This window comes from Grus americana, chromosome 6, assembly GCF_028858705.1.
Source record: "Grus americana isolate bGruAme1 chromosome 6, bGruAme1.mat, whole genome shotgun sequence".
Lineage (NCBI taxonomy): Eukaryota > Metazoa > Chordata > Aves > Gruiformes > Gruidae > Grus > Grus americana.
The window spans coordinates 34523941-34536643 of NC_072857.1; the positions used below are offsets into that span (position 1 = coordinate 34523941).

Consider the following 12703-nt stretch of genomic DNA (forward strand, 5'->3'; position numbering starts at 1 on the left):
GAACCATTCCGTGAAGTCCCACGGCCTACTCCATCAGAACAGCTACTTCTGATCTTAAAATTCCTAAATCTACCAATATGACTTAAAGAAGTTGTTCTACATTTTCACTGCTTTATTTAAGAAACAAACCATCCCTCTATAGTTTCTATGGAGTTATGCAGTTAATGAGAAAAGAACAAGGTTAGTGAGAACACTGGAGGAGACAAAATAGTCTGTCACAGAGTTTCAGGTAAAGGAAGAAATCTTCCTAACAGACCTTTACATCTAAGGTCTTCCGATAATCTGAAATAATTTTCACAACTGTCTTGAAATGTCACCCATAAAATGACTGTCATGACCCAACACAATGTGCCTTACAATCTTGAAGAGCCACAGTATTTACATACGAAAAGTAATTAAACAGATTGTTAGAAACTGTTGGATATTTTAAGTAATAGCTGTATGTTCTCTACAAGTCTGTAAATAACACATTCTGTAAATTTTAGGAAAATATTTTTTCTGAGTAGAAATATTTTACTGATTAAAAAGATCACTGTTTCAAAATTATAAAATCATATTTTGTTTACAGACTCTTAGATAGTACTGGATATTTTAAGCAATGGCTGGATGTTCCGTAGTAGTGAAGAAATGAAGAGACTAATCCTGCACACACTTGACCACATGCTTAGTTTTACTCATCCAACTGGTCTTGGTGAAAGCAACCTAATTACTGCCATGCTTAAAATTAAGTTACAAACTCTTAAGATGGGCAGTGTGTATTAAAATGAAAACCAAAGACTGAAACAAACTACACAGAGTAAGGTCACTAAGAACAAACTATTCTTTTGTAGGTTCACATGTAATTAACCAAAAGTTGATGGGAAACTGATGCAGCAAATACCCTTTTCACCTTTCCATTTTTTTGCCGTTATCATTTGAACGGAGGTGAAGAAAATACTAGCAAAATAAATATTTGAACACTTCAGTACAGGCAACTTGATAACTAGTCAAGGACAATTTATTTAATATTCCAGCTAACAAAAAAACAACTTTCATTTCATACTCAAAGGTCCTATTGGAAAGTAACAGTCAGGTAAAAGGCAGCTCAAAAATTCATGACTTTTCAGAATTTGCCACAGTTTTATTGTCTTTGTAAGAAATAGATTTATGCTAAATCCTTAACTTTGCACTAAGTATTTAATTTCTGGTTAGCCTTTATAATAATAAAGGTGGAGATGAAAAAGTTCGAGTTCCAGCTGAAGGGAGATTTCTCAGGTGCCAGAACAGAACTGAGGCAGTTATAAAAGTCTGTGTCCTCTGAAGCCATCTCTACAATTTCTGGAAGAGGTGGCTTGGACTGGTAGAATATGAGAGCATGCAGTGGTCAAGGTGACCTTAAAGAACTAATGCAACTGAAATGACTCACTATAGTTGTTAAGACTAACCTAAAGGATTCCCAGAACTGACAAAACATACAGGTAGTAAAATACATTATGCTTTCCTCCTATCAACATCCCAGAACTCAATGCTGCCCTTCTTACAGCTGGAGCATCAATTTCTATCATTGCTCAAGAAAAAACTTTGCACTTGAAAACAAAATGTTTTGTCAAAATCTGAGTCAAGTCACTAAACACACAAAATTAAAGCTGCAGGGAGCAGCTTCAGAGATAGCTCTTTTCACTAGCTCTAATTCTGTAGTGTCTCAGTGACATGAATATTTACCTTCTTCTTCATCAGGAACCATCAGCCACTGGATCAGCGCAAATAGAAGAAGAATCACTAAACAAGCCATCCCTATTCCTCTGAATGTGGCAGCAGGACCTGTAAGGAGATTTTTTTTTTTTAAATTGAGAATCTACTTAATAAAAGTAATACAAGATGAATCAGCATTATGCACTCCTTGGGTATGTATCGTCCTGTGTAGACTCTTATTAGCTCGTTTCATTACATTTTCCTCCCCCAACATGTCTTCAGCAGGCTTTGCAAAGGATTTTTAACCAAGTTATTAGATTCTCATTTGTTCAAGAGGCTGCATAGTATCAACCTATTCTCCCACAGAGGATTCATTCATCTCACCTAAGGATCAGGTTGGAGATTTGCTCACACGATACTAAAAATATCTAGGCATAACATATTTAATCAATCTGTAACACTGACAGGACAAAACCATAAGCAATCCGGTCTGAATTCAGTGCTGACTTTCCTTTGATCAGGTGCCTGGACTAGGGATCTACTGAGGTCCCTCCCAGCCTGAGCAGTTCTGGGATTCCATGATTTATACAAAGTGTATTACTCTCTAAAACATAACAATACCTTAAGCATAAATAAGTTTCAAGCTGGTAGTTCAGTAAAATCAGAACATCAATAAATAAAATTTGATACAATTTTTGCTTACCAAAGTAATTGACCAATACCCCTCCAACCATAGCCCCGCATCCTCTGCCCAGACCCAAGTGGAGACCTTGCAGGATTCCCTGGGCTGACGTCCTCAGCTCCGGAGGCACTGCTGCGCTAAGGTACGAAATACAAGCTGCCCATATAGCCGCATGCGTGACACCTAGAAAGATGAAACATTGTGAAGAGTATGGATCCAGAGCGTACTAACACAACATCAGAGCAACTGCGCTCATCACTTGGAGCATGCACTGGGGAAAACCGACAAAACTCCTTCACTGACAAATGCCTGTGAAATACAAATCAGCTTTTGGTAACATGATACTGGCAACCAAGCCACAGGGAGACAGGACTACTCCTTCTTCTGCAGAGTCTGTCAATAGCTCTTTCTCCCTCTAAGATGACCTCACTTCTTTTCTCGAGATGCAGTCCCTAGGAAGAGTAAATAAAGCTCCTTAAAAGTCTCTCTGCTAGATTCCTCATCCCTTTGAAAGATGTTCCTGATTTCATAAGCTAGGCTGCAGGCAATTAAGGCATTGATGCCTCTCAGCAGCCTCCTTACTGCCACAATGAAGGCAGTGTAAAGGTCATATAAGCCAAACAACATCAGAGATATCCATGTCATTTCAGAAGCAAGAATTAATTCCCTCCTGCCTTTCTCACTCCCCCCAAAACTAACCCCCAAACAAACTTTTTCTGAACTCAAACATCAACACGCTCTCCATTTAGCACTGAACGGTCTGGATGGGAAAAGCAGGTCAGCTCCTCGGGGTAGGCCAAAGATGCCGATTTTCACACCTGCTGCTCAGAGGCAGAGTCAGCACGCCCTTCCTCCTGCTACAACCGCATCCTGCGTAGGCGGCTGCCGCACGCCGCCGCCTCGCATTTCACCCGCTCTGGGAACTGAGCGCAGCAGAGCTCCTCACTGCTATGAGCAGCCGCCACGAATCCAACACAGCCCCAGGTCCCCAGCATAGACTCTGGAAGTCTTTTTCTGGCACGTGCCTACAAGGTTCTCGGTTATGAACCGTTTTTCCTACCGCAGGAGGAGGACAGCTAAGGGAAAGGCAGTGGGTGACCACGGGCATGCAGGAACAGGCTGCAGGTGGAGCCCTCGCCTTTCAGCACCTGCTTGGTGGGGTTTTCGTGGAGTGGGGAAAGAGCAGGACAGGAAAAGGCAGGGGTGTGGAGAAGCTGAAAAAACAAAACAGTTTTGTAGCTCATCACACATTAAATAAACCTGAACTATTTTGCCACCCTCAGACTGAGTGGGAATATTTTTTTCTTATTTGAGTAGTATTAAAAATAGTCATCACAGCTTACCAATGCCTAAGCAGTATGCCTCGGTTTTAAAAAAATGCTGGCATAACTGATGATTCAGTCAACATGTTTCTGTCCTCTACACTTGACTTACTAATGAACAGTTGGACACTCAATTATCTTAGGCATTTAGGCTGAGGATGCATAAGAGCAAGAAAACACATGATTTTGTAACATGCTCACAGAATAACTTGGATTTTGCCTAGTTGTAAAATGATTAATAGTACTGTATGGAATTGATACAGTTCAGGTATACACAAGTTAAGATGTCCACAAGGCTGTAGAGTTCATCGTCATTCCAAATCTAAATAAAAATTTCTCAAGCTTTGGGTTTGTAAATGCCACCTTTATACGCTGCAGAGCTGGTTTTGGTAACAGTACATCAACTTGTTGAAAAATAAAAACCTTACATTAGGACGAGTGTATTTTACCTTAGCATTTACAATTTAAAGCTTTAAAACTCACATATTTTCCATCCAAAAAGCTCAGAGTTTTAAAACTCACTGAGTATCTGCGCTTTTTTAACACAGACTCACATATGCATTGGAAACGTCAACCAAATGGTAAACAAAACTATCCCCAAAACAAAGCAAAACCAATCTAATACAGATAATGTGTTTTTATTTTAGAAAGGATAACAATTAATGTAAAACATTCAGTTTTATCAGCTCTTAAAGAGTAAGTCAAGTATTAAAGCCAGGCAAATCAAAAACACATCAGAAGTTATTTGAACCATGAAGCACAATACCACTGTGTGTGTTTGAAAACAAAAGGCCCAACTTAACCAACAGGTTCTTGGATTTTTTCACCTTTACTAGACGATCCACACAGAACATAGTGTTCCCAGTTCCTCTGAAAACAAATCCATACCTTTAAACCAGCTTATTTCACTTGCCTTTAAAAGTATAGGCTTTTTTTTTTTCTTTTTATTGTTTTTCCCCCAGTATGTATACATTACCAATGTGATTTTTATTATAATTATTTATACAACAGTGACTGTCGGAACAGTTTTTACAACAACTTTTATAAGAATTCTGGTCTGGATTACTGCTAATCACAATTATTTTAAAAGAAGTTGTTCACAATATATTGTGACATTATTTGCTAAAACCACTAATGACCATTTCACGCTCTGGACTGTAGTTCCAACAAGTGTAACAACCATAGTGTTATGCTTAGAATAATAATGTTTAGCAAACTTAGAATAATTTACATATAAACCAAGAGTTTAAGATTTGGGAAGCCAAATTTATTTCAAGAGATATATACCCTAATTATTGCCAAAGTCACAAGCATTTTGCTCTCTAGACATAACTGTGTTGATGAAGCATCAGTAAGAGTCGCTTCTTAGAAGTGTACTTTTTTGGAGTTTGTTGGATAACTGCCAAGTGAAAATTGCTAATATTCAGGCTATGAATACAGTTTTGCACTTTAGAAAATTCCTGTTATGCAAATTGGTGAGCTAGCTTAGCTGCTACCAGAGAATTTGGACCGTTGCTTTGGAACAATATAAATTGCAGCTACCTAGCATATTAAACCTTAATCTGTTAAGTGAGAAATGAACAAGATTGCTTGCCTGCTCGCAGACTGATGACATATATACACACACTATACGTACTTGCCTACCAGGATGTCTTGACATTTTCAGTTATTAAAGATTCAGCCTAAGCTCTTGATGTCATACGCTGCAGGTCAGTACAGCAGACAGAGTCAAAACTCTAAATTAAGAAGTAAGTTTAACTCTCCTCATTTACTCCTTTAAGAGTGCAATGCACTTAAAGAGCCCTCCTCATCCCAGTTACACTGACAGCAACTGAAACACAGAATGGTTCTTGTTACAATCAAAAGATGCAGTTTGCAGAGTCATCTTCCAGAAATCTCTCCTTGCCCTTCGGCACAGCACATGGGGATAATCCTTCTTGTATTGCAGAAACAGACTCAAAAGAAAAATAAATTCTTTACAAAAGTCAACTGAAACTGTTGTTGACCTTAAAACCCCTCCAGCTGATGGAACTGGAATTTACACAGAATTTGACAGCTTCCTGGAAAAAGAGTTATGTACAATGATAACCAGGACTTCACCAAGGGACTTAAAAGACTTAACAATTTGATGCAGTCACGTGGCCCACATGGCACCCGCATGTTCTGCATAATCTACTTTTTTTGTTTTTCAATACTTCTAATCCTTACATATGCAAAGCAGCTACAACTCTTACTTCCATCAACAACCTCACTTAGGAAAAATAAGAGCTTCCACCTCACCGAATTGAATTAAGGCGTCACCTCTTATCCCTACTGACAGATTCAGTGGATATGTAGGAAGGAAAGCAGAACCCAAAGAAAGAGGATTTGGTAACTGCTACAAAAGGAAAGAATGAATCAAGCAGAGATTAAAACTGGTAAGAGTGAGGAGGGGAAAAGAATAAAGGGAAAACAAACAACCAGTCAATAGTACTTCTAAAAAGATAAATTTGATCTCCCATTCAGCAACACTGAATGAGATTACTGGGACATTACAAATGTAGTGGCCATACTTAGACACACCTACAGTGTAGTACCTATGGACTTCATGGACACTAATAAACCGTGTTAGATGTAGGCTGAACAGTGCACGTATAACACGAAGCCACTTTTGGGGGGAGAGGCAGTATGTGTGTTTGGTTTGTTTTTAACTTTCTCATTTGCTGACTATAAATAACTGAAAATAGCAAGATTAACCCAAGTGTACATGATTCAGCAGTGGCTAGATATAGAGAAAGTCTGGCAGATAAATTTATGAGAAAGTATTATTTTGCAGGTCCCTTAGTTTTTTCTTTAAATCTCAATTACTCAAGATCATACCACACAACCCCCTCCCCACAGCTCTGCTATAAAAGCAACCCTACATAGTAAGCAATTCATACTGAAGTTTCAGCAGAATAAAAACAAGATTCAAAGTAAAACAAACTTCTTTCTCAGTCATGACTATAGGATGCTTCCAGGCATAAACTTAGGGCTGTAATGTTGAGACACAAGGTTTTTGTCCTATATTTTGAGTTGGAGTGTCTTTAAAACAGCATTACCTAAAAGGTAATATCCAAAGCTTTGTATTCATCATTTGTTCCCCCTAGGTGTTTAAGCAGGCAAGAGTATGTAACACATATGCATTCTTCAGGTTCTTTGTGTCATTTTCACGTTTTAACATGGGGTGTGAACAATGAAGTATCAATTCAATAGCTAGGGTTCAGGGTTTTTTAATAACAAAGTTCAGAAGCTTGGTGTTGTGGCAGTTTTAATACAATAAACTGTTTTTGTTAGCAGGGAGGGAAGGAGCCAGGACACAAACAGATTTCTTTCTGCGTGTACGTAGAAATCTACACAGTGCTCTCCAGTGGCATTTTATAACTCAAGTTAAAATCTACCTTACAAAGGTTTCTGTAAATATAGTAGAAAAAGTTAATGCAAATTCAAATTATGCTTGCACATAGAAGAATAAAATGTCTAGTGAAATCTGTGGAAAATTTTCTAAGTAGTACTGTATAAAGTCAAAATACTGGCTTTAACAAAGATAGTACAATTATTTTTAGTGGCAGGGAGAAAATTTTCTGCATTTAAATTAACCATTCTCTTGCAAGTTTACTAATCCAAATACTTCAAATCCTGAAGAAACTGAAAGTACAAGAATTTAGATTTTTCCTGGTTTTGAGAAGTGGTACCCTCTACAAAGACATGAAAAACTGTCATAAAATCTAAGTTAGAACAATTTCTATTTTAACATTGCAATGAAGGTCTTACAGACTTTTTTGACAACACAACTTGAAAATGGGGCTCAAATTGCTTTTTGTAGACCACACCTCTGTCCTTCTAATTAAATTAAAGGGCAAGAATCTTAAAGAAGCACTATTAGCATAGACAAAGCTATTAAAAGAAATTCCTCTCTACTAAAAAAACTCTATAGTCTGAAGTTATTGATTGAATAACACCACTCAAAAACTACAAAATCTTTTAACAGAGACAGAATGACCCAGACTACGTTCTTTTTTTCTTATTTTATTACGGCATCCTTTCAAGAACTGTGACCTTTCACATTTAATGAAGTTCACATTTACCACTAAACAGGATCTGCAATAGGTGTGTACCCAGCTCATGCTTCTGTCTCTTTGTTTAGTTAAAGGGTGTGTTGGTCTCATAGGTTCTGTTTGAGTAAACAGAGAACTCTGCACAATCAAATGTAAATCCACCCTTTTGACGTCAAATATTTCCCAAGATAAACAGTGATGTTTTATGAACCTAAGTCTTCTGGGATATACGTGGTCAAAAAAATAGAGAAATACCAGATTTTTACTTAATCACAGTTCACCTGAAAACAAGATAAATGTAAGCACCTGATCTTATACCAGAAGGGCATTACTGCCCTGTCTTACCTTGAAGTACTTCCATCGGAAGAACAGTCCAGGCATTTTCCAGATACGAGATGTAAATATATCGAGCTGTGTTACAGGCAAGACCAATATAAAGCACTCTAAAGAAAGTAAGGAAAAGAGAAGTCAGGACAGTTTGCACTTTCCTTTTTTTTGGTAAGCCATAATATGCCCTACTGCTTCAGAAATCATTTGCACGTGTACAAACAGTTTGACAGTCTAAAGCACGTGCTCAGCACGAAATATGTTCTTTAAGTCCTACACCCAACATAAACTCTCCTCTTGCCCACTCCAAACACATATTCAAACCAAGGCTAAACTTAAGAGTCTCTTCAAAATCCTATTGAAAAAAAAATGCAAAGCTACAGCAAATCCACTGAGCTTTCAACTAAGCTCTGTAGTTCCATGTCACGCTCTACACAGGACTGTATTTCAGAGACACCATTTCTAAGCACGTTCAACATGCCTTCCAAACAATCTTCTTTTCTAATCATTCAGAGATTCATTCTTCCATTTTAATGTAAGCCTGGTGCAGGTTTGTATTAGATGAATTAATTCTACCCCAATTAATATAAGTTTATAGTCCTAGTATCTGCAAACTGCTCAGAACTACTCTAAAAACACATCCCACAGAAGCAATATGGTTTATAACAACATGCCTCAGGATAAAACTTAACCATCCTGTTGAAAAGCAGCAGATGCTGCATCTCAGAATGAAGAGGAAAAAAGCTCTTCTAACAATTTTTAAACAATGAAGCACAAAGACTATTTGTGCACTGCATTTCCCATTGCACATTTAACCCGATTACTTTTACCTTCCAGTTTTCAGACTTAGCATAGCTTACCTCTGGGGTGCTTACTCATCTAGCTATCTTTCTCTTATTTTTAGATGGATCTTCGGAAACGAATACTTAATTCAAAACATGTTTTTAGCTTGAGAAAAGATGCTATTGCAACCTTTAAAGATTTTTTTTCAGGGACAAGGATTGTGTATTGTCCAAACAGTGCTTCTTGGTTGACCCCTGGTTTGGCACATGTGAAATAAATACAATTGATAATTAAGGTGTAAGCACAGGCACTGTGAAAGCGCTCGTTATTATTTGTGCTGCTTTTTTAGTTAGTTATTTTACAAAAACACACTGAGATGCAATTAAATGGTACATAGCCACTGAAAAACGTAGAGTGAGATTCAATCCTAATAATGCAGCATCTTGTTAATGTCTGAGGTCTCCAAATATACATGTTGACAGCTAAAATACCAGTACCATACTTTTCATCATATGAGTGATATCAAAAAAACATTCAAAATTATAAAGACAGGTCTGTATGTTTCACAACAACATGGATTTACAGAAGACAATATATTTTACTTTCAGCAAATTGGGTAAGCTTGCAGCAAGTCCCGTCCCCGTCCCCCCCCCCCCCCAAACAGACCAAGCTGTGCAGCCTCCAGATACATGTAAGGTCCATGAACAGCTGGCTCAAGCTGCTGTTAGGCAACAGAAGCCCAAGCATTCATTGAAGAAAACACGGGAAGACATGAAAAAGTTCAGTATTATACAATAAAGAGAACAAACTTGTTCTTTGCGCCATGTGTCATAAATTTCGTCTCCCCATTTAATTGATGCCTTCTGTTCCAAACAAGTAATTTTGTTCCTTTCATAGCCACAACGTAATGTACTTCTTATGTACAATCACATTTCTGAAGTGTGTTAGGACACATTTGCCACAAAAGGTAAGCAAACATACAAGGTCTGAAGGCTCCTTTCTACACTCCCCCTACTACTAAAGCCCAGGGTGATGCTTGGGGATACAAAGAGTATACTATACCATATGCTTCTTTTTCCTCATCAGCAGTACAGATGCACCCAGCTCTCTGTTTAGGACCAGTTCTTGCCAGCCTAATTTCATTTTTGTCTAGCAAAACCTTTGCCTGTGTACCAAGAACTATCTTCCTATCATCTCAGCTGTTCCACATCACAGCCAGACCAGAGATGTGAAGAGGTCGCCTCCTGCTTCATAGTTTTTCCATCACCACTAACACAGTCAGCTACCTGTGCTTCTCCACCATGTTGCGCTCGCAGAAAGACTGGATTCAGAGTTTAAGAGCAGCAATGTAGTCAGGTTCTACATTTTAATTTGTTAGAGTATGTACAGTTTTAGGTAAATTACAGTTTATGAAGATTTCTATAATTATCCTTTTGGAGGGGTACACCACATGAGAACTTTTGTGTGTTTACAGAGTCTTTTCAAAAATGTATTTCTCATAATCACTTAGGCTCTTTATCAGATCTAAATGGATAACGTAAACAGATATTCCTTATGAACCCTATATGCAGTATCCACAGAGACACCATATTCACTTTAGAGGTTAAACATTTAAAGCACTGAATCTTATTTATGCTAAGGAGACTAAGCTGTTTACAACCATGCCTACCAGTCTCTGCTTCCTATAAAAACTCACATGCTGGAATTATGGTCAGATAAACACATTCAAGCTTAACCTCAAGTGGGAGGTTATTTTCAGAGCTTAACATCATCTTCCTAAAGTCAATGGCAGTTATGAGTGCTTCCACACAGGACACTATTCAACAATGGTGTCTAAATATTTGATAGCCAGTTTTGCATGCTTTTCCATCGCAATATCCTCTCAAAGAACCTGTGGCCTTCACCAGGCTTTCTGATCACTTTTTTAACTCTTTAATTATAAACGAAAATCTACTCTGTCATCTCTCTGAAGGTGTCTGGCAGAGGCAAGGCAAAAAATACCCTTCTAACATCTGCAATATTCCCTCCCCTTGTAAATCTACAATCACAGAATACTTGCTACCTGAACCAATCACTATCATTAGTCCAGATTCATCTGGTGACCTGCTAATATACAATACCTGAAACACTAGCAGCACGTCTAACATACACATATGCACTGCATGCACGCATGAACAGTAAAGCTAAGGAAGTCAGAAATCAGGCATTTTAATCAGCACGTGTTTAGTATGATCATGCTTAAAATGCCTGGACAATAATTTGAGTATTAGTTAAAAATAACCTGTGAAAACAGAATAGGCTTCAAAATGTTGTAGGGATCTTATATGCCAACATATAATGGTAGAAACGGAAAGCTTTACAAGGCTAGAAAAAGAAAACTGAGCTTCTATGTGATAAGGCTGTAAAGCCTGTTTTCTTGTAGTTCTACAAAGGACAGCCAAGAGCATTTTTTCCTGGTACTGCGACAGCACATGCAATTCTGGTACTCATGCCTGTCTTCAAAGAATTAGGACAGGAAGGAAAGATTGAATGATAACATTCAAATAAACACTGCACAAAGACCGCCTATATCGAGGAGTCTAACAACCGAGAAGAAAGACTGCAAATACTCTTTTTTAGTTTTGTGGGGTTTTTTTTAAAGGAACATTACTGACAGAAGTCAACGGAAGGTGAGACCACCTCAGCACCGAAGTCATCTTACAAAAAAGAGATGTCAAGTCACCTTCCCTCTAACTGTGCAATACCCTGTGAAATATTCACAGCTAGCTGTGGATTAAGAGGTACTTCTATCTTATTTCATACAAGACCTTACACCAGAATTTCCATAAACATAACTGCTTTTATGCCAAAATGGTAAACAAGGAATTTTGACCTATTAAAAACAAACAAACATGTAAAAAAAAGATCCCCAATGCTTCTGGCTAAGATGGTTCCAAGAAGGATATATAGTTGGGGGCTATTGGTTTTTATTAATGGGAGAAAGAATGTCTGTAGTATAAGGCAGCAGAAATATACAGAACTATCAAAGAATATGAGCTATGAACTCCTATACATTCCTCTTTAAGAAAAAAAAAATTTGCCTCCTCTTGAACAAACCATGCATTATACAGAGTTCAAAAAGTACAAGAAGGCAGGCCGCAAGAAGGAGACAGCTCGTAAACTGGGATGACTAAATACAAGTAAGCATTAGATAATGTTAAAATATGACTAATGTGCATTTCCCAGGTGTAGGTATAAAGAACGTTGTTCCATTACAAATAGGAGCTAGTCTTTTAACAACTGAATCTTGATCCAATCTTGGCTTCATAGGCTTAACAGTGCAAAGAAAAAAAAAAAAAGAGGAGTTAATCCTGTACGTAATCTTTCTTTTTACTGGCCAACATTCCTATCCCCTTCTGTTTCATCTTATTCACAAGCCTACCATTCTTTTGTTTTTCATTCTTTCTGTATTTGAAGTCTTGGCCTGAATTTTGTATTGTAACAATGTACATTGAAAGAGCATACCCAAGCTATCTTTAGCTATCAAGATTGTGATCTGTTCTCACTGCTCCTCCATCACCAAATCGTTCCTCCATTCATTGCATGCAAGGTGTCAGATTTTCTCATACTAATTATTGTCAAATTCAGACATTAAAAGACTGACTCAAAGTAAAGAGATCCTCCTCAGTTTAAAGGAAGAAAAACCCCATCTTTTAGGTAATCTCTCAAATTACCATGCTAAGTATCTCAAACATTTTTAGTAGAGGTCAAATGAATCAAAAAAATTCATGCCAATAAAAGCAAAACAAAAAAACAAAGAGCAAAACCACAGAACAGAATACACAAAAAGAACAGCAGACAGC

At 37.7% G+C, this 12703-nt stretch overlaps 1 protein-coding gene across 6 annotated transcripts in view; it reads right to left on the reverse strand.

Annotated features, from left to right (window-relative positions):
• MFSD6 (major facilitator superfamily domain containing 6) overlaps nucleotides 1–12703 on the reverse strand; it is a 48103-nt gene that overhangs the window by 4743 nt on the left and 30657 nt on the right. For all 6 annotated transcript variants that reach the window (XM_054830652.1, XM_054830654.1, XM_054830651.1 and 3 more), the window contains 3 exons: nucleotides 8097–8194; nucleotides 2375–2536; nucleotides 1702–1800 (listed from right to left, as the gene is read on the reverse strand). In XM_054830652.1, the coding sequence (XP_054686627.1) occupies nucleotides 1702–1800; nucleotides 2375–2536; nucleotides 8097–8194 (359 nt within the window). The remainder of the gene's footprint in view (nucleotides 1–1701; nucleotides 1801–2374; nucleotides 2537–8096; nucleotides 8195–12703) is intronic.